Here is a 27,878-nt window from a genome sequence, read left to right on the forward strand (position 1 = left end):
AAACAGAAGATTCACAAGCCTCATAAACGGCCCATTTACACAGTTTGGGTGAGATTTTATGTGTCAAATGTGCTGCATCTGAGCCTTCGGGGGGGATTCATTATTTTACAGATCAAATTTGAGTCCTGGGTTTGGTGTCTGAGAAAAAAAAGCTCAGTCACTCGTGAAATAACTGGAGTGTTAACAGTACACTATTTACTTATACAGCTTGTTCGTTTTTATGATCCAGGGTCATTTTTATCTTATTAACATTCTGAGTTTGCTGCGACTTGGAGCACAAGGCACTGATAAACTATACTATATTGATATCAATATAAAAACCATGTCATTTTAGAGGTCATTTCGAAGTTTGCGCTGACTCGTGATCACTGACTTTTTTTTGAAGCGATCGTGAACATCTCTAATGGAGATTCTCAGATACAGAACATATTGAGCTCATTTACAATCACATACATGCATTAGTGTTTTCGGCATGCAGAAACAAAACAGCGGCCATCTGCATGCGACAAGCGGCTAGTTTACACAAGCTGCACAAGCTCTGTTGCTTGTCCTGTGACACTGTTTAACCCAGAGCCATAACGGTGACTAACAAGTCTCTGTGATCTAAGTCAAACTCTGTTGCTCTGATTAACTTCATAGAGTTAAGAAACAGATAAAATTGTTCGTTGTTCTTATTCCAATAGTATAGTCTGAGTGTAGAGCACTGGAGTGAAATGTGCTATATAATGAAGATTTGTGGCAGAGTTTCCATTAGAAAATGCTGCAGAGAGCTGTGAGATGTTAGTATAGTTGTTATTAACACCACATACCTAGAATTCAGTGTGTTATTGTTCATAACACAATACAAACATAGCTATAACGTCTAGCACATTTTCATAAGTAATTACACCAGTGTGTATAATATGTAACTGCCTTATAATAAACTTTCTATAGACATAACGCACACAGAGATTTATTTATCGCATGTTTGTTTTTTGTGACTCATTTATTTGTGAGTATTTATGGCCTTCATAGAAAGTGCATTCTATAATGTAAGAAAATCTGCCACTGATTATGATGAGATAGACACACACACACACACACACACACACACACACACACTCTAGTGATTACCTATAGCAGAAAAATGTCAGTGCACCCCAATGATTAGCCTCTAAGTGATCTTTAGGCAGTCAGTGAGGAAAAGTTAGTTGGAACACTTCCTGTGAACTACTGTACACTATTCATTACAACCGTGCATAACTCTTTGTAAGCTGGTAATGTTTCCTTGTAGTGTTATAATATTGTGCTATAAACAATTCCTTGATTAACAGATCATCATTATTGTAAACCATATAGTGTCACGGTGTTCCTTATTCTAATGCCATATGGAGCATTGCACAACCGTTACAACTGATCACGATGATATGACTAAAGCAACTGTGCTATTTATTAACAACTAACAATTCTAAAAACACGAGCATAAACATCATCAAGGTCACATGCACGTAGCACACACAGTGTGTACCTTCATTAGACCAGAGATAAGATCAAATGAAGGTAAATAAGATAAAATTCTTCACTTTACTCTATGATGATATTTTATATGATCATAATAATTATTTAATAATTAAATGATTAACATGACATGTATTTACAAGCTTGATATAATTATTAATTATAAGGGTTGTGCATTATTAATAAAGTTTTGGATAGCACATTACTAGTATTTTAGAGCTATTCATTTCCGACTTACAGAGAATTCTACGCACGGTTCGGTTCATTTCTGAACATGAGCTTCGTAGAAAGTGTTCCTTTGCTTTCTGTGCTGAAAAGCAGACACCATTACGTCATAGATTTCCAGCTTCCCTTTAAATGAGAGTCATGCTCTGACTTTAAGGGTCCAGCGTCTCCAGGTGCGCGCTGATCAAAAGCTCTACACCTGTGCATATTATCCACATCCAGCACTTCACACAGCCTCCAAATCAAAGGCGTGCGGTCTGCTACATAAGAGACGACATGAACAGAGCTCGGCCTGTGCGCTGCGACTCCAGCTCGAACAGAAAGCAACAGCGCAGCTCGAGTAGACACGGCAACTCACACAGCAACTCATGCGTGCTCCATACAGACAAGCAGAGAATAAAGGAAAGTGGTTAAAACGCTAAAACACTAATGCTGAAAGCTTTCAAAAGGTTTCTTCTTTTACGTAACACATTTTATTCCTGTGAAACCATGTAAAAGCCTCCTGCCATATTAGTGATAAAGAGAGACATCTATATACACCACAATACAGACAGAAGGGAGAAGCAAAAAAAAAAAAAAAATAATAATAATAATAAAAGTGCAAGAAAAGTAGGAAGGGACTACAACAGAATAATAAACGGGTAATGACAGGATCTATTTCAATTAAAAAAAAACTACCTCAATTGAGATGGCAACCGACCACCTGTTAGGTTTCAATGGTATCCGTTTGTAAAAGCTGTCGCAATCAAAGGACCCTAAAAGTGTACAGTTAGTAATGGTGTCAGTATGCAGTCCAGTAAAACAGCTCATACAGCTATCACTCGTCAGTCGCCTGCATTTCCATTTCAATGACTGTATTGCTAGCATGAATGAACAGTTTATTCATAATATCATTATATCATTATAATATCACTTCTACTGTGAATTTTACAATTTTTCTCTAATGCCATGTAACATCATTTTTTATATTCATGCTAACAGTAAGAACGTTAACATTAACATTAATAACCTCATGCACAAAGACTGTTGGCAAAAAAAAAGAAAGAAAATGTTTCCTCAAAATCAAATATGCCTTTCTATCTCAGTGACCAAACTGTGAACTTTTTCAGGGTGACATTATTGCCATGTCTTATCATTTTGGCTTAAAGTAATATGAGTAAGCAGCACGCAGGAGCAGTGGGGCTTCAGTTGCTTTGCAGTGTGTGTTCATGTTTTTAACACAAGCTCTTTAGGAACAGGAAGGTAAACTGGCCATGCTAAAGTGCCCTAGTTATGTGATGGATTGATGTCACATCCAGGATGTATTCTTACAAGAGAAATAAATAAATGAATGAATGATTGAATGAATGAACTAGTTTGAATATCTGTGAGGAGGTAATGCACACACAGACCCTGAGTCTGTTGAGAGTAAGTAAAGGTCTCCGCCTCTAGTGCTGTCAATCAAAGCTGAAATTCTGTGAAAGTTTCAGGTCAACCTACATTCAACTCTATTTAGGTTAAAAGAATTCATCTGAAAGTCAAGCGCAAGGTGACTTTGTTAATCTCAACATTCAGGCTGGAGTTGATGAATGGCCTGTCTATTTTTCAGGGAAAAGAAAGAGCGAAGAAATTCTCACTTGGATTTCTACACCAATGTGAGATTCATAGTGCACTGATAGCGTGGTGTGTAAGAGGCAGTATCCTCAGACACAAAAGGCCTTATTCATTTCCCCAGCAGACCTTGATGTTGATTGCTGGGCTGCGGCTGGAAAACGGACGGAGCCGGTAATTCCCCGAGCAGCATGTGTTTCAGCCCGGTCTCCCTCCTGCAGTCCCCCCCGGTGTGCTGACCTCTCCTCCCTCCCTGTCCCCATAACTCCCCGAGCCCTTATCACTCCACTCTGCAAGTGCTTCAAAACAAAAGGGCGGAGGGAGAAGAGAATGCGGACGGCTTCAAAGGGCAAGACAACATTCTCAAGACAGGTTTCCTCACAAGGGTTTATTATTGCCTTATTGATTTACATATGCACTTTGTGAAGGAGAACTTTTAAAGGCACGATACGATATGCTTGCAGCCTGGCTGAATCAGGAAGAGGTAAAAAGAGATGCCATTGTGCCAGTGTTTTATAAATGAGAGAACTAATTGTAAGATTTCAGTCCGTCTGTCTGGCGCATGGACAAAAGGCTCGGTGACATGAAACACTGCCGATGACAGACGGTACAAAGTTCACAGTTTGTTCAGGGGAAGCTGACAGAAAGAGCAGAGCAATGAAGGGAATGAGGAATGTTGGCAATGCAATAACCACACAGCAAAGCTTCAGAGCCAGAGCACCTGCTTGGCACTAATGAGAGCATGATTCCACATTTTGGAGGCAAACTTCGGACAAAAGACACTTTTTTTTTTATAATTAGCCTGAGTAAAATATATTCATCTTTCAGCTATTTGTCTTACACTAGACTATTGGTTATTAAAGTCAAATTTATAGCAAAGGTGTCTAGTCTTAAATTTTAAAAGCAATAAGCTTTTAAACATTTTCTTTTACATTTTTTTACCTCCACAAAGCAGTTTTCTAATGAGAGACTAGTTCACTAATGACAGACTAGTGTGCTTTTTTGTCAGAAACTAAAAGCAGCACAGCTACGGCAGCTATGGTGCAGCGGGTGAAAGAGGCGTGTTGAAATGAGCAGAAAGTGGAATGTGTGTGTAATAAAGGACAGAGAGATGTGCAGAGAAGAGAAGAGAAGAGAAGAGAAGAGAAGAGAAGAGAAGAGAAGAGAAGAGAAGAGAAGAGAAGAGAAGTACTCACAGCAATACTATGGCCGAAGCCAGAGCCTGGTTGAGGGCTAGCAGCGCTTATGTAGTTGCCCACGCCGGAGTCCTGGCTGGTGGGGCCATACAGGTCAGCCACGGGCCCTGGACTGCTCGCTCCTGGGAAAGTTCCAGGCCGCGGAGGGTTGGTGCCTGCCAAAAAAGCAAGTGTGCCAACACTGGGGTAAGGAGCAAGTCTAGGTGGGGGATAATTGTGTGCAAGAGCCACAGAAACTGAAAACAATCATTGCATGCAAAATCTACAAGACAAAACACCCAAAGCACTAAAAATGAATTGTAATGAAAAGGGTGTGTATGAGATCTATGCAACAGACTGCTACACACAAGACAGTTCCTTTGTAATGTCTTAGCTGTGATCGGTGCATAGATCTACACAGAGACCCCTTAGAGTCGAGAGTGACTTCAAATTTCTACAAGCCTTTCTATTATTCATGGTACATTTTCTGTCACTCATGCAAAAGGAAACGCTTGCTCATGTTGGACACATCGGTTCAGCATTCACATGGCATGCATGGTACAAAAGGAGCTATGTTCTGTGTTGAGTATGCAGCACGAGGTGTTTCCTGGCAAATGGCGGTGCTTTGTGTGAAGGCTAAAGATTTTCCTTTAGAGGTTTCTGTAATGATAAAGAGTACCAGTGAGAGTGAGATGCTGCCTTGTAGGTCTCTTCCATTATCATAACCTCTCTCTCTCTCTCTCTCTCTCTCTCTCACACACACACAGAACTCTCCGTTCTTCCCTAGTTGTATCAAGTGCGCTCTCTTTGCGCTCAGAGTAGTCAAATTTGACTGCCAATTCTTGAGTCCTTCAAAGAAATTGCATTGAGGATTGTGCCACAACACCCCTATCTAATCAACACCTGTCACAGGGAGAGTGCTCTCCTTCCCCTTTACCTCCTTCTTTAAATATATGATGGTGATTATCTAGCTGTTAGCGTCAGGGGGCTTTTGGGCCTCGCGGCCGGCTGGCAGGCAGGAAATTGTAGAGAGTGTCTTGAGTAAAGCGTGTTAAAGACTGAATCATTGAGTCTCATTTCCACAGAGATGCTACAGATCTTTTCTTACTCGAGTACTGTATATATGCTACATACAGCAGCGGCTGAGAAGGCAACGTGCTGGCCGAATGCTTCGGGAAGATGTCCGTGTTAGCAAAACTGCTAGCTCTGATGAGTAAAGCAGTGCTTCTCCGGGAGTGCAGAGCACGTTACAAGAACTGGAAGGACTTGCTAGCATATGAGATTGATATGAGTGTTCATAGTGTTACGGGAAACCTTCAGAGACACTTCCTGACAACTACCTTTAAAGAAGACTGTACCTACATGTATAAGGTGTCATAAGTGCTATGACACGTTCCAAGCTTACATTGTAACATCAATACTCATCAATGCTCTTATGGATGAATCTCACTGTAAATCCCCACAAGGATATATTAACAGCAAAGGGGGAGTCATTTTAGAAAAGGCAAGTTCAAAAAGCACATATAGATTTGACGGAAGGTTTCTGACCAAATGGTGTATAGTGCAAAACAAAAACAAGACAAATTACCCTAATTTTCTCTGCTTCTTTAATGAGGGTAACTTTATCTTTATTTTCCTGTGCATATTAAGTCAATCTAATTTCGATCATGTTTATAAGTAGTTATGAACATGACATGACACAGTAATGATTGAGGTTGGCTACATTCTCTCTGATCATGACCTCTGTAACCTTCTGAACTATCAGGATGTTAGATTTCAATGAATTAGCAATAAACAGTGCAGAAAGACCAAAATATTGCCGAGAATTATTTTCAGTGCAGAACGATGATGGAGCAGTTCAATCCTGAGCTCACGTTACAGCCTGTAGGGAGTTTCACATGTTCCATCGATGGCCTTTTAGAATTCCTCCAGGTTCTCTGGTTTCCTCCCACATGCAAATGTGTGTGTATGTGTGTGTGTGTATGGAGCCGTATAATAGTGTGATAAACTGGTGTCCCATCCAGGATGTCTCTTAGACTCTCACCTTGTGTTCCCACTATAAGGCCCGGATCTACTGAGAGCCTGGATAAAGTAGGTGATTGAATGTTTTTTTTTTTGCTGGACAATTTTTAAATGTACATCTATGTTACTGTACCAGGTCTATCAGCCAGGTCTATCAGCATACACCAATTAGCCAAAGCCTGCCCCATAGAGTTTTAAGAGAGGTTAAAGAACACTTGATGTATCTGAGAGATGATCCCTCCATAGTGCCACAAAATGACAAATTAAATAAGTGTAAACAAACACACCCATTGAATTAAATAGAGGTTCTCGAAAACTTTTGCGGCCCCATACGGTGCACTGCTCATTTTTCTCTCGCGCTCAGCCCTGATGACACTTCCATTAATAAGCGAATATTAAATCAAGTTTCTCCACAGCCGGAAGCCTTCACTTCACCGTCCACTGAAAGGAGAGACTATTAATACAGCAGACTCTACAACTCATGAGGGTAAAGGATATGTACTAGAATAAAATATCGAAGAGAGGCCCCGAGGGACTATGTGCAAGAGCAGATGTGTCTGATAGGTGGCGTCGTAGCATCAAGGCTGCTCTTTAGCTTCATCTGTTTTTCACACAGATGGGTGCAGGTAGACAGGAGAACGCTGAGCGGAGAACAGTTTGTCAGTCGCAGCTCTCACTCTTAAAATGTCAGCTGAGCAAAACAGAGACTTCCATGGAAGAGGAAAGGGGAGAGAGGCGTATATTTATTTGTAGATCTGAGCCCAGCCAACAGAAGATGGATATCTCAGGCAGGCTGCGTATCAGTAGGTAGTGTGGAAAGACGAGGCCGCTTTTGACACTTGAATGTGACATCTGCTGCACAAAAAAAAAAAAACGAGATTCTGCCAATAAGACGAACAGATTGCGCCAACCTCTTTAAGCAGTGGAGTAAATGTTGGAAAGTGTCAGAAGCATGGCAACCACAGTAAAAGTGGTGGAGGAAAAAAAATACACTACTCTGTGTGTAAAACTGTTCAAAGTTTCTCATATAAATGCGAGTTCTGAGTGCATATACACAAAATGGCTCAAACGTTCCATTTAATCTGACAGTATGATTACAAATATCATGGCGTTAATCAACCGTTTTAAAAAGACGGAAATAGCCATGACAAAATCTTTTGTACAGAAGTCTCTTAGCACATAATCTCCTAATCGTTCTTACTGTGGGATAGATTTCCATCCAAACATATGCGCGTTACGTCACGTTGCTGTAGAACGTCTGTAGAAATTCTAGTAGATTTGAACGGGTTGAGTGATCTCCTAGATGTAGATCATCGAGATATGAATGTGTTCATGATGTACATGTGGTCATCACATTAGAAAAGCCATGCACGCTGCTAACACCGCTTGCATAATATAAAGTGTATATAAAATGTATTTGTTGTACTACACGAATATGTTATCATTAGTTGATCACATGACCATAACATGTATATAGACTGCATCTGTACTAGGAGCTCAACAACATTTAAAAACCACAAGTGTTGCTTCTCAGATGCTGGCTTTTAATCTTATTTATATCGTATTGCTCTGTTTAAAACTTAGCCGAGTCTTTGGTTTTATTCTGTTCTTTTCCAGCACGAGATGAAAAGGGCGAGCACTTCCTGGAGTGTCTTTATACTGAACAAAAAGCAAGAAAATATCCCACAGTAAAGGCACATACCACTTTACAGTATATATCTTTACCAACAGATATTTCTAGATAGAGAATTTCCATAGAATCTCTTACAGTGTCAATATTTATTACTTTGTCATTATTCGATGAAACAGAGAGAAAACGCAAAAGCAAAAATTGCTCTACAACATCAAAAAAGCACGTGTTATCTGCTATCTTAAAGAAATGTTATAGCTTCTCTAAAGAAGTCTAAACAACTAGCAACAATGCTGCTTGAATTCAAGCCCTCTCTCATGGTCACTGGTGCCGTTTCCACTCCTAAAGGCAATAAGTGACTCACTGTATAAACACTAAACTCCGTGGCCTGTAATCGGCTCCATTCTGCAGAGCAGAGAGATCTGAACATCATTTCCATGTCCAAAGGATTTAGAGCTTTATTTGTGTCAACAGTTCCTCCGCATAACCTTTAATCTAAGGTAGATTAAGACCATGAAATGACAGTTGTTCACAGCGGTATGACCCCGCTCTCTCTCCCATTCCTGACATAACAACTCCTTCACCTCTGCATGAACCACCAGCTTATGGCTTTCCTCATATCACAGTATCAAACTATACGAATATCATCACTTCCTACAGCTCATTCTCATCACTTATACCAATCCAGTTATGGTACATTGCAGTAACATTAGCCTAATTTTAGTGTTACTACCTTTGAACGATATACATGAAGAGAAGGAAGACATTTAGATTTTGTCTCATTATCTTAGAAACTCAATAATAATGCATATGAGGAGGGTCACACAAGGGCAGCGTTACAGTTCTGACTCCCCTAGCTACTCGTATTCAAATGATATACATTATATATGAATGCATTACGTCATTCTGCCTTTGTTCGTATCCAATTAAAAAACGTTATATGTAATGTATGTCTGTTGGATTTAAAACATGCACTTAAAATACAAAATACAAAGATGTTATTTATGATCAGATTAATATGAGAATCTGAATGCTTTTGTGCTCTGTATTATTATATTCCATGAACAGTTCATGAGCAGCTTCCAAACACCTGTCAGGTCTGAAATAGAGACATAGCAGTGTGTTGATGGACTCATTTTAATCCCGTACATTGACTGTAGTGACCATCAGTCATCATGATGTACACGAGCAACCGAGCTGGACGATCTCGGATTGAAAACTGATCTCATGGCCCTTAAGGAACGTTTTTGTTTTTTCTTTCAAAATGGAAAATGCAACATTATCGATTGCAGTTGCAGTATTTTGTAAAGTTATTTTGATAGATTTACATTCAGACTCATTTATATTAGAGAGCTACTAATGCGTCTTTGCCCATTTCTCAACACAATAACAAAAAAAAATTAACCAGACTAGACATGTGCATCAGGACAACAAAAGATTCGGCGTATTTTAAACTCTCATGCAGGACAAAAGCTTTCAGGACAATGAAGGTCATGTTGATGAACACGGGAAAATACCCAGTGCTTTGTGACTCTAGTTTGTTCATTCATTCAGCATTAGTGAATTTTTCCCGGTTAGGGTTATGAGGTTTAAAATGACCTATTTTAATATTTTTGGTAATAGATGAACCAAGTTGGTTAAAAAGTCCTGTGCACAAGTCAAACAAAAATAGTAATTGTCTTGTACACGTTTGTAAAACAGGCAGCCATTAACTGTACAGTATGATGCTTCTGAAATCATATGCTCTTAGATAATTAAAGACTTGTAGTAATATCTCTATCAGGGCACTGCTTATATATGTGTATGGATTTATTAATGAACTCAACTTTATTCAGTAAGGATACGATGCTGCTGAGAAACTAAATAAAAAGCACTATCAGTCTATTAGCTCATATATCTCAACATACACAGCAGAAATGCATTGCCAAGGACAGAACAGAAAAGGATAAAAGGATGTGTGAACGAGCTCAACTCAGCATGCAGTTCATGTCAGGCAAAGCAGCGGGCGCCTCTTTATACGTCCCTTGCAGTTCTTTTTTTCTTTTCTTTTTTTTTTTTTTGCCTTCCATTTTAATGAATGACTGAATGATGAATCAACCACATGAATCAAATCAATCAGTGAATGAAGGAGAGGTGGTACACACCTGGGCTCTTATACTGATCCGGGCTGGGCAGGTGCTGCAGGGGGGAGTTGCAGGCCGAGGTGGCATGCTCGCTTTGAAGCAGCTGAGCCGCCTGCGGGCCTAGGGAGCCATAGTCCGCAAAGGAGAAGGGGGGCCCCCGTTGGTCACTTGTCGTGGAATAGAAACCGTAATCGGGGAAGCCTGGGAGATACAGGAGTATAGGGGAGGAGGAGGAGGAGGAGGAAGGGGAGGGAGGGGAAATATTGGGAAATTCTTCCCATCATTGGGAAATACAACATTGCATAGTAATGTTATGAGTCAATGCTGCATTGTCTTTTGCATGACATAAAGGTGGAGTATTGCAAGATACAAAACAGAATCAGTTCAAACAGAGATGCCCCCTAGCTGTTCTCCCAGCATGTATAAGTGTGTGTTGTGTATGTATGTGCGTCCTGCTGGCCAGTGCTCATGACTCCACATTATTAACTTGCCATTTTACAGCTACTAATTCAATCTTAACGCTAAAGTGCAATATTTAAGCTACTCCAGTACAGATATGTCAGCAAGGGTATTCAAACGATCTTGTATTTGTACCGATCTTTCTTGAGAAGACAAAAAGTTTACTCCCTGAACCTTTCAGCAACATATTGCTCAAATTAGATAAGCATGCATGTCTGGATCTAAGAGCACATATAGAAGGTTGTGTAAAAGGCCCCAGTGTGGGAGTTGAAGATTCTCTCTCGTGTCATGTTTTAACTTTTAACTGCCTGAATATGCGCTATTCTGCAGAGCTACGTCTACTTAATAAGCATCATAAATGCCTGCTCAGGGTTTCGCTGCCTCTAACAGGCCGTACATTTTGGCCTGTGAGAATATGCTGTCAGGTTTAAATAGTTTCAAATAAAGTTGTAGTGAGAAAAAAATCATATTGGATAGATCTGTATTTCATCATGGCTGTGTATACTCCAAGTCCATACATTAGTTCACTAGTAAATCCACGCCAACTCTAATAATTTAGACCAATTGTAGATTCAGGCTTGGGACACAGCACATGTCATGAAAATAAGTGTCTGAAAAACCAAAAATGGAAAAAAGACAAAAAACAAACAAACAAAAAACAAAACACAGTACAATGATTTGGGTGCTGTCACTAACATTTATTTTTTGTTTTTTACACCAGCTGACCAAGAGTAAGTTAATTATGGCTGATTGTGGCTGTGATGGAGGATGTTATCTGGCAAGTAAAGATTTCAGCATTTATTCCACACGATCAGGACATCTTCTGCTAAACTGTTACCAATGTACGTAATTTTTTCAGCAGCACCTTGGCTTTCATTTCCAATTCAAATTTTGCCCCCAAAAGGCTAGAGCCGGCCCTGCTAATAAGAAAAGCTTTTTAATATATTACAGCATCTTGGCTTAGAAGGCGACATTGTTAGCTCTGAGGTTATCTGATTCAATCAAGTAAGCCTTAAATTAAAGGGCACCTTTGCACACTTTCATGCACGGGTCCACTTCAGAGGGCATTAACGTGATATATAAACTGTATCTTAAGGAATGAGTTGTGCATGACATTTAAGACTTTCTCAAATTAAAAAAAAAAAAAAAAAAAAAGTAAATCATCCACACAAATTAAACAATGCCTGATTTTGCCCCTTGCTGATTTACATTTATTCGTTTGGCAGATGTTTTTTATCCAAAGTGATTTACAATTACACCCGAGTTAAGCGGCGGAAGGTTAAGGGTGCATGGAAGAGATCGGAGGAGACGGCGGCTTAATCGGAGACAATACTTATCTTGAGGACCAAATTTTATACAGAACATTAATTCTTACAATAAAATTAAGAAGCCTGCTTAAAGCGAGCTGTAACCATAGCAGATGACTGTTTGGTCAGTTACGCCATTATACCACAGACATGTTGTTTTTGGAAAAAGCACAAATTATGCAAAACATAATTATAATTTAATTCTAAATCTCAGAATAATAAACCATGAACAAAAGCACAATGCATGCAGGCATTAGGATTCCATGACTGCTGTGGATCTCAGAGTCAGAAAGCCTTTCATTTGCCAAGAAAGATTTCACATGCAAGGAATGTGCGAGTTGCTCCATTAAAATTGACTCAAATGAACAGAAAATAAACAGTGAATTAAATGAAAGTATCATACATGCTCTTATATAAAATAAATAAATAAACCTGGGTCAGTCACTTTGTGTATTTTCTCTCCTGTCTACGCTTCCTGCCATTACTGATGCAAAACAATTAGTCCATTTGTAGTTCAGCATGAAAAAAATTATATAATGTATCATGTTATTTTCTAGCCTTACAAAACATTTTATTCGTTTGTTTATTTTGCTTTATTTGTATAACGTATTTACCTAAAGTCTAATTTCTTATTGTCTTTTGCCTAATAATAATCTACAGATTCAATTAGGATCAAACTCCTTTCCCAAGAGCTCTATATAAGAAAAACATACAGAAGTGAATGAGGGTGGTTTTAATCATCTGAATGATCCTCCCAGAATATGGACCTATGGAAGCGGACTTTAAAAGTGAAGGATTATCTTGGTATCTTTTGAACTTGAGATGCTAATCGAAGTTGCGGGTGATCTTGGCATGTTTCTTTCACTCTACAATACAGACATCAGAACTCTAACCTTTTTATAAGCACTTTTTATTTCCACTAAGTACACTAATCCAGACTCCTGCTATGTTCCCCATTTTCAGGGAAAGCCCACATGAAAGAAAAGATTAAGAAAATGATTACACGCCTAACAGGGTGATTCCAAACTAACACATAATTAACACCACATCTATTCTTACTATACACTATACAAACACTGTATATATTATATTAGATGTATCTGTACTCTAAAGAGCAAATCTTAATGCCTCTTAAAAAGCTGGCTCCCTTAAAAGTCCCTCACAAAACGCACAGACACGATGTCTTAGCTAGGAAGCCTGATTTTTAATCCAATACGAGGAGCTTTTTAAATAAGGTTTAAATTGGTTGCCTACTTTTAATTTTTTTAATAAGTAGGCAACCAATACTTGACCTGATTGGAAGTTTTTTGCTTTTATTTATAGACCACAAGGCATCACAGGAAGCCGAGCTTCATCGTTAAACTGATACGTCTATAAAATGTAAAGAAAACGTTCCAAAATATTTACATATAATATTTACATTTACAGTTTGCCACTGGAGCTAATAATAAGCTAATAATCATACATCTGTGCTGCCAATATAAATTTTGTGGTAGCTCAGTGGCTAAGATGTTGGACCAGTGACTGGAAGGTTGTGAGTTTGAATCCCAGAGCCACTAAGCTGCCACTCCTGGTCCCCTGAGCAAGGCCCTAAACCCTCTGTGGCTCAGCAGTATAAATGAGATAAATGTAACTCACTCTAATAAGGATGTCTACCAAATGCCGTAAATGTAAATTTCCCATGCGGTCTAATGTACAGCCTGTGCTTTCATTTTTAACGTTACTGACTAGTCAGTTATGCACGGAAGGAAAAGGCTAAGCTAAGACGTGGACCACTATAAGATGTTTAATCATTTGCAAAAAGTGACCTGAAAATGCACTTAGGCTGAATCCATTTTTGATGGGCTGCTCTAATAGATGGGCGTCCTTGAGGTTCAAAGGGAGCTTTGGACTCGCCTCTTAATTAACCAAGCTGCCATCCCATCCTGTTCCCTCTCATCTTCCTAATTAGATCTTTAACAACAAACAAATGAAGACCTTTTACAGGAACCTGCGGTGCAGCTTGTTGCGTACGTAACACAGCAGAGGACGGCTTTCGGAGGCCCTGCCTTTGTTTAACGCTCCCCAGCCTACTTTCCTACACAATGCCATGGTGCTGCTGCTATTTGCATAAATATTCAGTCTAATTTCAGCATAGCAGGAGGGACAGGACACGAAATACAAAATTAACACGCATACAACAAATACACCTGGTTTCTTTGTTTGCAATGACATAGCAAATTAGCCCCGGAAAGCCGTTCATTTTACTGCTGCGACAGGAAAGGTCTTATCTAATAAAGGCCTACAGAAATTACTTTTATTGTGCAGGTAGATCACTTCTAATGATAGCGCTATCTGAAGCAGAAATGTGGAATAAAATGCAGTTAAAAGCACCCATTTACTAACTACAGAGAAAGCCATCTGGCAGAATAGGGCTGCTTGATTACCTTCGGCAGCTAATTCCCTATTTCTGAGCACATGCAAATGATTCACTTTGACCAAGTGGAAGCGGGGAAGCTGAGGGAAAAATGGAGCTGAATTAAACATTGTCATTTTTAGACATCAAAAGTTGCCTCAATAATGGCTTGGTTCAGATGTTCTGCTACAGCCAGCCAGTTACAGAATGACACTCGGCGTGTTTTATGTTCCCATGAATAACGCACGGATGGAGGGAGGAAGTGAGCGCGTGTGTGCGTATCAGCTCCCTTCCGTATTTACATATGAATTATTTCCTCAAAACAGCAAGACAAAGCCCAACATATTCCTTTTCGTCTCACAAGCTTTCTTCCTCCTCGTACCGACAAAACCAAGCGAGTTGCTCTCTTTCCACTAACCCAGGTCTCGTGCTCTCGCTCAAAGCCAAATCTAATTACTTCATAATGGCACATTTTGGTGCGGGGAACCGTGTGCATAGTTGACAGGTGATAGATGCATAAATTCACTTCGGCTGACTTGATGAATAGCAGCATGGAAACGCGCGGCGCTCGCTTGCGGTGGCCAGACGACACAGCCTCGTCTATTCATCATCTGCACCTCCAGACGCCGCCGCTGCCGCCAACCACAAACGCACTCCAGGGTCGTGTCTGAGCAGCTGGGAGGAGATCATCCAGATGTGCCTTTGGCTATGCAACATCTGTACGGAGCCTGGACACCCCAGCTGGCATTGAGAGGGGAAAGAGTGATGCTCAGAATGACTGCACTCTGTAAGGTTGTCAATCGCGCCATTAGATAGCCCATCTGGGTGTTTTTGCTGAGATGAAAGAGATGAAAGCCTTTAAGTTGCTTTCTCCCCCTCCTGCTGCGTGTTATTATCAATAATGCTTGATAAGAAAACAGATATATACAAATGTGCAAATAAGAGGGTGCTTTTATCGCCTGTTAGGAAACAGAGAACAGGACTGCGCTACTCCTTTATGTGTAATGTGAGTTACTCTGTGGATAACTGGCTTTAATGCAACTTAGTGGACTCTTTAGCATTTACAGCCAGGCAGCCGTTTCAGAGATTACTGCAGGGTCCCAACAGGGGCCTTGCAGTCAGTGGGAGACTTTAATTTCCTCTTCTCAGTATTCAGCATCCCTCGCTCTCTAGAGTGCTGCACTATGGTTACATATCAAACCAGCTCTCTGGATGGTGCCACAGAGCCCCAGGCACTGGCTGCATTGCTTCCTCTCAACAATAATGTGCACTGCTGTTTGTTGTCTCCATACACTATAGCTGAATTCACAAATGCCGACATTGTGGGCCTGTCATAACGGAACCACAGGGGTGCCTGTAGAAATATCTGGACAGGAAGTTGTTTGGTATTCGCCAAGAACGTAGATTACAAGAATACAAAAAAAAAAAAAAAATTGTGAAGCTGTTTGGAATGTAAATGACTATTAAAATCGCATTTCAAAATAAGATAATCCACCAAGACTCGACTGCACTTCACAAATCGGGACGTTTTGGTGCAATCTGGAGCAAGTTTACAATCTGAACCCAAATAAGTCGACGTACTTAAGCGTTCATCCCTCCTTTGTCCTACGTGCTTCCAGCACTGCTTTCTGTTAATCCGGCAGAAAAGTCGGAAGAACACCAAAATGTGTTTGCATGGCAATTTAATATAATGTGAAGTGCGTTAATGAAGGACAGGGGCAACGCTCCGGCGCTTTCTGCAGCTGGATCAGGTTCAGTGGACTCCGAATAGCTCACACCTGACCTGTCAGCACTACATTACCACAATTAGCCTGCTGAGGCTAGCAAAATACTGCCATTTAAAGTACCTTTTCATGAAAGGATGGAGAAAAAGCTGACATTTCGCACGGTGACTTTCAAACAGTTTCCGCAAAGCTGGAGGACCACAGCCAACCTTGGAAATAGCTTTGCACACAATCATCTACTGTAGGCAGAAATGTCAGACACGGTAAATACATCGGAAAAGGCTGGAGAGGGAATCCGCACAAGAAAAAAAAAAAAAAGAGGTAAAGAAAAAAAAACACAGACCGGCACTCTTTAAAAAGCACCGAAGCAGCAGTTCCTCTCACAGATGTAGTGCTATCTCAAAGTGACTGAATCTCTCCCATCTTTCCTCACTTAAATGAAGCTCAAACTTCACTCAAATCCTCTTGAAGAGTGTCAGTGAACTTGTCAAATGTTCTCCTAAATTAGCTCAGGATTTATGAACATGTGCAATTAGCTTTTTCATTTCCACCTATGCCATCTTTAAAGAATTGCTAACCGCCTTTGCTGCCTCCAGAGACGATCAGTCTCTATTCTCAGATGTTATTTCTTTTTTCCTTCTTCTTTTTCCTTTTTTTTTCTCTTTTAGCCAACAGGTGACTAATTATCATTACCAGCGCTCCCTCTTAGCAGATGACATCTCATAAATACTCTATAGATAATGCCTCATTGCTATTTTTTGCTCGGATAGCCTCGGAAAATTACATTTAAATTATGAAAATTACATCTAATCAAGCAAATATCTCAAATCCTCGTGATTTATCCCCCGCTCTGTGATGAATCTCTTTGTCCCTTGCACACACTCGTACACTCGGGTGTGCAGATGGAGGAGGGAAGTGGACAGCTCACTCCGAGATGGACAAAAACACACATCTGTCTTCATCAGGAGAGGTGACAAATGAGAATGAGGCGTGTTTCATATTTCCACCTCAGACGGCTGGACACTGAAGATGCAGCCTGGCCTAGTTTGCACCTGCTGCCGGTGAACAGGACACACACTAAAACATGCACGCACACACACACACACACACACACACACACACACACACACACACACAGCTGTGGACCACCGCCTGTCTGTCCATATATAGCAACTAATGGAGAGTGACACAAGCTCTCTATGCTCTCGCTTCCTTCCTCTCTCTCTCTCTCTCTCTCTCTCTCTCTCTCTCTCTCTCTCTCTCACACACACACACACATACACACACACAATGCAGTGAGTCTGACACACAATTAAGCAGAACTGGGGAAAAAGCCACTCGTGTCTGTGTATATATGTGATATGAATATTCACTTTTACTTTGTAAAACAACACTTCTCTTTTCCACGCTTAAAGCAAAAGCTGATTCAGTACAGTACATCGCTACTGTTAGGCTATTTCTTTTATGACTACAAAAAACACCTGCTGATAAAGAGCACGTCACACTGCACTTCAGTTAACAACCGTACACACACACTACATTTCCAGCTTTCGTTTTAAACTACACTGGAATCACTGAATCTAAATAAAATCAGCAGACTAAATGTGTACAAAAATAAATCAGCATATCATCAGTGCACTAGCTGAAAACCATCAGACACCTTAACTAGAGGTGTGCCTCAGGACTGGAGCAGATATACAGATAGATTTACTCACTGGTACTGCACCAGTTCAGTTTAGGAGCTGCTTTATACTGGTCAGACTTTCTGGTTGAAATGACTTAAAGTATATGATGTTATTAGAAACTACAGGCACAAAAAGAGGATCGGTCCTGATTTCCTAGGCAGTGCCGAGATCGTGATTTTATTTCTTGCAACTCTACACTCTACACCATTAAAGTGACACAAAAGTAATAAGATTACACTACAACAAAACAGCGGAACATACTAATGACTTTTCCCAGCATTGTCTCTGACAGCGTGTGGAGCTGTGTAGATTTGTCTTCATCGAAGTCTGAAACAGTTTCACACCATCAAAGTAAATTTAATCTGTTTGCTTAACTGTCTACAAAACTGTTTATTCCCCTGCCCTGACTAGTCATAATCCTCACACTGGCAAGTAATGAATGTAACTGACTAGTCTGAGAAATCCCCAGTGTGTGGACATGTATTTACCTGTTTACAGGGACCACAAGTCCTTATGAGGACAGGAGTAAGTGATGAATGTGATATTGCGTGGACATTTAGCTCTTCCAAGAGCTCTTCTAAGCTCTTCTATAAACAGCAACATTTTTACACAAATGAAAGTGTAAAATTCATTTGAAATACTTGGATACTCAAAAACAGGGCTAGGTATTTCATTTCATATTATTTTGCGTGTGTGTGTGTGTGGGTGTGCATTTGTGTAGTTTCATGCATAAAGAAAACACTGTGAGTTTATCCACACTTCTCCAGAATATTAATATTTTACTGTACACCCAAAACAGGGTTACAGTGTCTGAAATTAGAGATAAATTAGTAAGACGAGGAGCAGTTTTGTGCTCCACTAATCCACAGCAGTGTGTATACGGGCGTGTGTGTGTGTGTGGGAGAGACAGGGTTGCCGGTTTCTTTACAGTCCTCAGCCAGGGTAACAGCACAACCCACACAGATGGGATCTACACCAGATCTACAGCATCGAGCAAACCTCTGCATTGTGACTCATCTTTTCCAGCATGCTGGCCCTCAGAAAGGTTGCAGGGCTCCACTATGCCTCTTCTAGCTTAGCTCAGAATGTAACAGTCTAAAAGACGCAGCGTTAAAACATGGCTGCACTCTTGTATAAGAAAGAGTGGAAAGAAAAAAAAAAGCAAGCAAAAAAAATAAATACAGTAAAGGTCTTGTAGGTGAATGTTTCTTCTACTAAAATGTCATGCTATCAGTCTCTAGGTAAAGGACAAGGTTTGCATATGCAAAAGGAAAGCATAAATATTTCTACCGTGCAGATTTCTAATGCATTTTAAAACACAGATACCTTATCCAGCGCTAGGTTTCAGACAATACCTACTTGACCTACAGCTACATTACTTCTAACAAGCCCACTGCTAATAATGCATGCAGTCAAGTCAGTGTCACAGATAGGTCAGAAACAAGCAGAGGAGGTGTGAACCATATAGATAAAGGATAAGAGAATGAAGGATAATGCAATACATTGGAGAGAACACAAGACAATGAACTCAAGATAAATGAAAGATACATTTATTTGGAAAGTGCACGCAAAGCAAAAAAAGCAATATGACTTAGAAAACAAGATGGAGAGAGAAGTATAAGAATTTGTATGATAAGTATGATCAAATCAGGAAAACGAATGATTAATGAGCAAATAAACAAAGAGAAAGTGGTAGTGTGTCTTTTTGAGAAGGTGTGATGAAAGGGAGGAAAGACAAACCTTCCGCTGGCGTAGGAGCAGGACAGAGTGTCTAGGGAGTCAAACCAAGCAAGAGAGAAACAGCAGAGACATGACCAGCAGCTCAACGCCTATTAAACACCAGTAACATGTCAGCTCCTACATCTTAGCCTATAAATGAAGTTTGCATGCAGTTTTCTGGTCAGTTCTGAAAGATTTGTGCAGTTGATTTGCCCTTTGTGGCGTCCCCAAGCATCAGTGCATGACCAATCTCCTGCTGACCAGCCAAACGACCGGAAGGAATGAATCAAATGAATGTTTTCTAATGTGAGTGTCAAGAGACGCTCTGGTGTAGAAGAGACCTCTCTGTACAGGACAGTTTAGCTGTAAGACTGACTACATTAGCTAATACTGACTTGTTAACCAGCTGTTCTGTAATTACATCCTGTATTCCATGACTGGGCTGTTTGTATTCCACTGATATTACTTATTACAGACATTTTAAACATAGGCAAAATATCCCTATGAGCATATTTCAAATGAATATCTTAGTAAACATACTTTTAAAAAACAGTATTTCATCTGTCAGTACAAATGCACTAGATATTGAAATGTGATCGGTTAAATATTATATTTGCTATAATGTGTGGGTCTGTTTGACAAATGCATGCTTGAATTGTCCGTTTTCCACGAGTCATCCCTGATAGGTTATGAAAGTACACTGTAGACGCACTCAGCCTTGATACCTGAACACATTCATTCCTATGAAATAGCTGGAATTTTCCAGATGGAAGTTGCATCATTCAAATTTCCTGAAGATCACAGAAATGAGAAAAATAATCTCTAGCATTCTGGTACTTTCAGATTTATTATTCAATTGAGAACCAACTATTGTCAGGAAAGAAAGCTGAGATGTTGTCTAAGATGGATTATGACACTTTAGAATGGTTGGACGTTTTTTTTTTTGTTTTTTTTGCTCTGGCTGGGGAACATGACAATATGATATAAGATCAATATTGTGATGTATGATGGCATCATTTCTGAGATATCACCTAGACTGTGATATTAATCATGATATTTAAAAAAAATCTTGTTGTTTTTTGGAATAATAACAACCTAAAAGTAAATTAATACAACTTAAATGTTCACATGTAAGGTTTTTAGATATTAAATACAAGCATCAACAAAATCAGTTTGACCAGATATTCATATGTCCCTCTGTTTTGCTGCTGCATGTTGTGTATTGTATATAAATGTCTTCATGGATTGTGATATGATTTTCCAGCTCCTCAATCATGGAATCACAACAAACCAGTACAGAAAGAGTTACCTAAAGAATCGTTCTTTAAATCTACGTAGTCCATCGCTATGTGTTCTTTGCTCAACCTTGATATTTTACATGTGGGCCAATGCAAAGTGGCCACAAGGTGGCAGTATAACAGCCAACACTTTCAAGTGTAGAAGAAGGTTAAGTATTCTCTGAATAACAAATTGTTGTTGTTGTTTTTTAAATCATTTTAAATCAATCAGGTCATAGCTGAGAAAGCAAGTGCAAACCCCACAAAAAAAAGTTAATTTTAAGCTAAGCTAATTTTCTCCAAAGCCAAGCAGGCAGGTCTCTTGCTAAAATTGCATTAACAAATAAATTTGCTCTTAGTATTGATTGTAATCTACATAGTTAAATTGTTAAGTGGAAGAATCAGAGACAAGGCAGAACTCGATTGTAATAGCGTTATCATGGTTAAAGTCTCCACTTTGTCTCCTTAAAAAGAGGATAGAAAAGCACTTGCCAAATCATTTGGAGATCAGAAACTCGAATCGTGATGCTGCCACAGTAGTCCATGACTGGGAGCTCAGGAAAGTAGTGTCAGGGCTCTCAGAGTGGGAGATGTGGCACACTCTCATCAATCACACAGACACAAGCCAATCACTGGTGTATGCATGTGGAAGTGGGTGGATAGCGATTTACGCCACACCTTAACACTGCAGGAGCAGCAGCTCGTGAAGATGAATTCAGCTGGCTTCACGTGAATGCCTTCACCCTCCCTGCCTGGTAGCTCTTGTACGAAAGGGGAGACATGCTTAATGGGGAGAAACTTGTCATGACTTAATTAGGGAGAAAATCTGGGAGAATAAAAAAATAATCAAAATAAATAAATAAAAGCCTAGCGTGAACACACGTTCATAATCTTATTAAATATTTAAAATCTAAATAGATGCTAGCCTACTGCTAGCCTACAGCTAGTGACTACATTAGCTGTTAGTATTTGAGGTATCAGATCTAAAAGTTTTCCTTAATGAGTCTGCTTAGAAGCTTTATTAAGCCAACGTTTGACCATGTCCGACTCTGCTGGAGCCGTCTACTGTGTGCTCGAAGCTAAGTTAGCTCTGGTACTGAGTGACTGGCTTTTAACAAACAGCCCACACAAATACATCTCGCCTTGCACCTAGCTGTAAATGTATGCACAGCAGGAGTTTATAAATTCATCCTGGCACTAAGATCGGCTGGGTAATAGATGATGAAGTCCCGTGAAAAGGTCATCGTTAAATGTCAGCACTCTGTCTCAATGGCTTTCCGGTTTCTGTCACAGTGCAGCCATGGAGAGAGTGTTCTACCGATCAGCTTTCAGACAGGAGCAGAGAGAGACAGTCTGCTAGCATACCCTGCCTAGTGCCTGCTACCCCCAACCCTGACATCTTCTGCCCTGCCATACCACAATAAGAGGGTGGCAGATTGTAAGCTACATTCTAATGGAGATGCTGTGCATATCTGAAGTCCATTCCCGAGTGAAAAAGAGTTAGCATTAACTGAGATATTCATTTCTCATGAGAGTCTCATTTAATGCTTACGGCGTTCTCTGAACAAGGCTGCTGCATTTCACACTCTTAAAAGTAAAAGAGATGCAAAGTGCAAGTGAGGGTTTTTTTGCAGGCTTAGTTGCTTTAGCAGGGCACTAATCAGAATCAGACACGTCTGATTGAGTGGAGAGGCATGACTGATTGGCTCACGCTCTGTCGACTGAGCGCCGGCAGACCCAGCGCACAGCCACTTTTACGCCTGTCTACGAATTACACCAAGCTGGATGGCTGGCTGCTCAAGAGCAGGTGTCGGTGAAGTGCACTCGAGTGTGTGCTTCTTGTGTGTGTGTGAGAAAGTGTATAAAAGTGTGTGTATGTGTGTGTAAGTACGAGTGTGTGTAGAACAGAAATAATGTGTCTGTGTGTGTGTGTGTGTGTGCTGAAACCGTCTGAATAACGGGGCCACATCAAACTGGCACTCAGACCCCACTTTCTGACAGCCAATTAGACAAGGCCATCACATCCTGCCGTGGTAAAGGCCAGTCGCTGCAGTAAAGGCCAGTGAGGAGAGCACTAGCAGCTCCCACCTTCCCTCTGTTTATTTATTTAAGCATCCCCGCATCAAACAGACAAAGTCAAATTGATTGATTAAGCTATCTGGCCACTGGATCGATAGCCGTAGTTGGAGGAGGACAGCCAAGAAAGTGCTAAATGTGCAGCCTCAGTAATTCTGGTCAGTCTGGATCAAAGACGCATCAAGGAAGCCAGTTATGGCAAGGAGTGATTAAGTGTGGATGAACTCAGTAAAAACCATGAGAAATGAAGATGCTCAGTCACACAGACTGTGTTTAATGGGAATCTGTGGGGTTAGGAAAACACTCCATCTACAGCAGATTACAGAATACTGAAAAAGCAGAGCTCAAGTCTAATCTGTGACCTATGACCAGCTTCACCAGCACAAAACACATAACGCCACAGTCACATTAGAAATGTAAACTGTGCATCTCCTTTATAAACAGACGAGAATGAGTAAAACATTGCTTTTGCCTGGTCCATAAATGCACACCTACTTTTCTAAATCAGTTTAGGCGTGATAAAGCAAGACATAACGCTTATATGGTTTCTGTCTCTCTGAATTGGCTATAAACATTAAAGACACAATGTAGATGGGACCACACACACACACACCCATACACACACATGCACAAAGACACACACAAACACAGACACATACAGAGACAAAGACACACATTCACACACACACACATCTTCAGAACAATTAAATATAGCCAGTCCACATACTGGATTGGTTTTGGACAGTGGGAGGAAACTAGAGATCCTAAAGGAAACCTATGTGGAGAGGGTGAGAGGATCGGAGGTTGAGCTCAGGATCCAACCAGGGACAAAGGAGTGGTGAGGTGGTAATTCTATTCACTATGCTACCTAAATAATTTATCACCATAAGGAAACATTTTATATAAAACTGATGCCTGCATACTGCTAAAAATAGCAAGTTCCTTAGATCTGATTCTGCTCTGAAACAGAACAGGTGTGAAGTCATGTGAAAATGATTCCCCCTGCAGCACTAATCACAGCAAATTCAGTTTAAATAACTGTTACTTCACTTTAGAAATCATGCTGATGCAACACTAATGTGACTGGGCCTTAAGGCAAAACTGGTCTCAGGTCAGATGCTAGAAGCTGAACTCTACTAAACACACCTAATGTAGGTTAGAAGATGAGGCGGATAAAGCAAATCTGTTCTCTTAACTCCAAAATCCTGGTGCTTGTATCTAAATAAATTGTGTGTGTGCGTGTGTATGTGCGCGTGTGTGTGAGAGGACAGAGGCGGCTAGAGTTAAGAGCAGCATGGAGAGAGCGGCCAGCACACAGATATATGGCCAGAATGTTTACCTGGCCCTGTGTGGTGCGGATATGCTGCGTAGCCGCCTCTTCCACGGGCCCCCCTACCTGAACCACGTGCTGCTGCCACCGCTGCTGCCGCCATCGGACCGTATGCCGCCGCAGGAAAGCCTGCAGGATGACAAGTGAGACAAGTTAACGAAGTTTGGAGATGAAGAAGAAAAGAAAAAGGAGTGCTAAGCTGAGCTATATGAATGTCTGTCTGTATGTATATATATATACTGTATATATACACAGTGAAGACAAATAGCGTAAGTGTAATCCAGATATACCTCCTCAGTACTTTGTCACGAACTCTATCTTGTTCCAGAATGATTTGCTGCCAGTGGGTATTGTCGATCCTGTCTCAGGAGCTGCGTTTAATATATTCAGCAAGCTACAGTGACGCTAGTGCATTTCTGCATGAATAGCCATGTCTTCATTCTGTGCTTATCTCCTGAGAGCACACCCCAGCAAGGCCACAAACGCAGATGAGCCTTTTAGATATGATGGCTTGCTTATATGGCCATTTTACTGCAACACATTATTTTTAAAAGCTTTCCAATCTGGTTAAATGCATGAAACCAGTGTGACTCTTTAAGGCGTTAAGAGAGGAAAGCGTGCAGCACAGAGAGTTAAGTGCCAGATCTATAATCTAACTATAGTGATGTACGTGAACATCTTTCTGCAAAATCAATACTATGTTCAACAAACTGTTACAACATTCACTACCGCTTTGTCCAAGCCTTTTGCATGTGTATCGTTTTCCACTGGCTGTGTAGCTCTAAAGGAATTATGAAACGCTGGTCCGGTGATTATTTAATACTCTAAATCAAGGCAGTAAGACGGTATTATTTATAGAAGTGCAATTACGCTCTCTACAGCTCGCCGCAGAACCTTGTCGTAACAGAAGCGGAGGAGAGAAAGAGCAGCAGATGCTTTTGGGCTTCTAACAGCCACTTGTGTTACTAAACACCAAAGAAATCTGTCCAGAGCACAACCGTACAAGGCTGAAGTCTGAGCATGACCAGCACTGGCAGCACAGCAGTGATATGCAGACGGCTAAACAGTCAAAACCCTTTGTAGTCCACTTAAGTCATTTATCTCTCTGGCACTGCTCATGTCAGGGTGGGGTAATGCAAGTGAGACAGAGAGTCGTAAAGCAAAGCAGGCAAATCTTTCTTTGTCGCTGGTAGTGGTGGTTTATGCTTTGGAACTCAATCAGTCAGGGGGATAATTTGGTCTCCAGGCTGTGTGAATAGCAGCTATAGCTGTGGTGGGCCTGGGGTGCTGAGCAGAAGGGTGATTTGTGAGGAGGCCCAGTAAGACTGGCTCCATCCCCTCCTTGTTTTACTGTCTCTCTCTGCTGTTATTAGCAGATTAGGCATCTGGGATAAATTGCTTACTTCCAAGTGCTGTTTAATTCACTTCAGGCATCTACGATGTACAGGAAAAGAACAGGTACGTACGTACATATGGACTAAATCTGAAGAGCGCATGAAGAACATTAATGGCATGTGTGGGTGCATGTAATAGTGTTTCTCCACCAAACACCATGACACAACAACTCCTAACCTACTGTATGTCACGTTCCCGTTACATAACACCACACATAAAACACACTCACTCACTCATTTTCTACCGCTTATCCGAACTATCTCAGGCGTCATCGGGCATCAAGGCAGGATACACCCTGGACGGAGTGCCAACCCATCGCACACACACACACACTCTCATTCACTCACACACACACTACGGGCAATTTTCCAGAGATTCCAATCAACCTACTATGCATGTCTTTGGACCGGGGGAGGAAACCGGAGTACCCGGAGGAAACCCCCGAGGCACGGGGAGAACATGCAAACTCCACACACACAAGGCGGAGGCGGGAATCGAACCCCCAACCCTGGAAGTGTGAGGCGGAGGTGTGAGGTGAACATGCTAACCACTAAGCCACCGTGCCCCCCCACATAAAACACAAACAGACAAATACTACTGAATATAATTACAAATAACACCAGGAATTATTGAGCTCAAGCAAAAGATAGCAAGTTTGTTTTAGCACTCGAGTGTGCCGATACTTTAATCTTTAGTGGAAATGTGGAGAAGTCAGAGTAACTTCACCAGACGACGTTAAGATTAGAGATCTGCCTAATTTTAATATTCAAATATCTGTAAGAGTTAATGAACAGATATTCAGTGAAGCGCTGGGAGAGGAAAAAAACATATTTAATGTGGCGTAATCAAGTATCATTTTTCCACTGCAATTAAACATTCCTCCTGTCGGGGTGGTGCACGTGTTTATGAGTGCAACAGACGTAATATAGTGAAATAATGAACGCAAATATTAAACGCACAGCAAAAGTGTGAGTTGAGGTAACAGCTCTCTGGCACTGCATGTCATGAAAGTTCTACTTGCTACCCAGTTTAGGGGTTAAATTCACATTGGGGTAACAAACTTGTCACACCGGGAGGAGGAAAACAGACCCATATGCAGGATAGCTTCAAATAAATAGGTTTAATAAATAATAAACACAGAACAGGAACACAGACGAACTAGACTGGACAAAGGACGAGGGTACACTGACGATGATTCCGCGCCACCATTGGCAACTATTAAATAGACATAAGGATTAATACATAGGGAACCGGTGTGCAAAGACGGGGAGGAGTAAACAAGGGCGGAGCAGACACGTGACAGGTAACATAAACAAAAGCACATGGCCAAAAGTCCGGGCTGAGTCCTAACAGAACTTCACATAATCACAAAGTAATGCAATAATAATAAAGTGTCAGTACAAGTATTTGGTTTAAATCAGTGAATGAAATGTGATCGAATGCCTCATGTGAAATCAGTGGTTAATAAGTTAAACTACTGATTAATAGGTCATAAGTTTAAAACCCAGGACTGCCAAGCTGCTATTGCTGGGCCCTTGAGCAAGGCCCTTAACCCTCAGCTGCTCAGGTATATAAACGAGATATCTATCTCGTCCTGTGAGCCTCATATGTGACTGTCCACTCCAACAAGCATCAGAGTAAAACTGCCTGCTCTCAAGACCCCTTTCAGTCCCAGTGCACACTTTGAACTTTCACACCATGACAGTGCAGCTCTTTGTGTTTTGTCAGACGCAGGTTTTTTTTTAACTTTTTCATATTTTTTTACTGACTTAACATGGAAATGCACAACAAATATCCAAATAGTGATTTCAGATTGTTTGATTAATTAATCAAATGATTCATTTGATGCCCTTAACTACTTAAAACACACACACACACCTTTTCTTGCAGAATCTCAAATAGTGTTTGACACTATGCACATAGGGCACTAGTTAGGGTGAACAGCACAATTATGTCACACATCTGTAGGAGGGGTCTAAAGAAAAATGGGGGGAAAATAGTGAAAAGTAAAAATCTAAGAGTCTGAGAGTCACCAGCCGCACCGGTGCTCAGCTGAATGGTACTGGATCAATAGTGAACTGTAGTATAGTGAATCTTTCCTTGTTAACTGTCATCGTTGTACTGTGTCATATACTAATATACTATGTATCGAGATGTACACTGTATCGAAAAAAGGGAAATTCACACACCTAAAGACACCATTTGTGATTTGGCCTACTGAAATAAAATCATCTTCTCTTCTTTCTGCT

At 40.7% G+C, this 27,878-nt stretch overlaps 1 protein-coding gene across 12 annotated transcripts in view; it reads right to left on the reverse strand.

Annotated features, from left to right (window-relative positions):
- Window positions 1-27,878, reverse strand: part of msi2b (musashi RNA-binding protein 2b) — a 235,194-nt gene that overhangs the window by 5,234 nt on the left and 202,082 nt on the right. For 3 of the 12 annotated variants that reach the window (XM_060887829.1, XM_060887827.1, XM_060887828.1), the window contains exons 11-14: window positions 24,244-24,363; window positions 10,284-10,463; window positions 4,509-4,663; window positions 2,401-2,477 (exon numbers count right to left, since the gene is read on the reverse strand). In XM_060887829.1, coding sequence (XP_060743812.1) covers window positions 2,436-2,477; window positions 4,509-4,663; window positions 10,284-10,463; window positions 24,244-24,363 — 497 coding nt within the window. In that variant the 3' untranslated portion in view covers window positions 2,401-2,435. The remainder of the gene's footprint in view (window positions 1-2,400; window positions 2,478-4,508; window positions 4,664-10,283; window positions 10,464-24,243; window positions 24,364-27,878) is intronic. The other 9 variants (XM_060887826.1, XM_060887830.1, XM_060887832.1 and 6 more) reach the window with 8 other exon arrangements.

Source organism: Tachysurus vachellii, chromosome 15, assembly GCF_030014155.1.
Source record: "Tachysurus vachellii isolate PV-2020 chromosome 15, HZAU_Pvac_v1, whole genome shotgun sequence".
Taxonomy (NCBI): domain Eukaryota; kingdom Metazoa; phylum Chordata; class Actinopteri; order Siluriformes; family Bagridae; genus Tachysurus; species Tachysurus vachellii.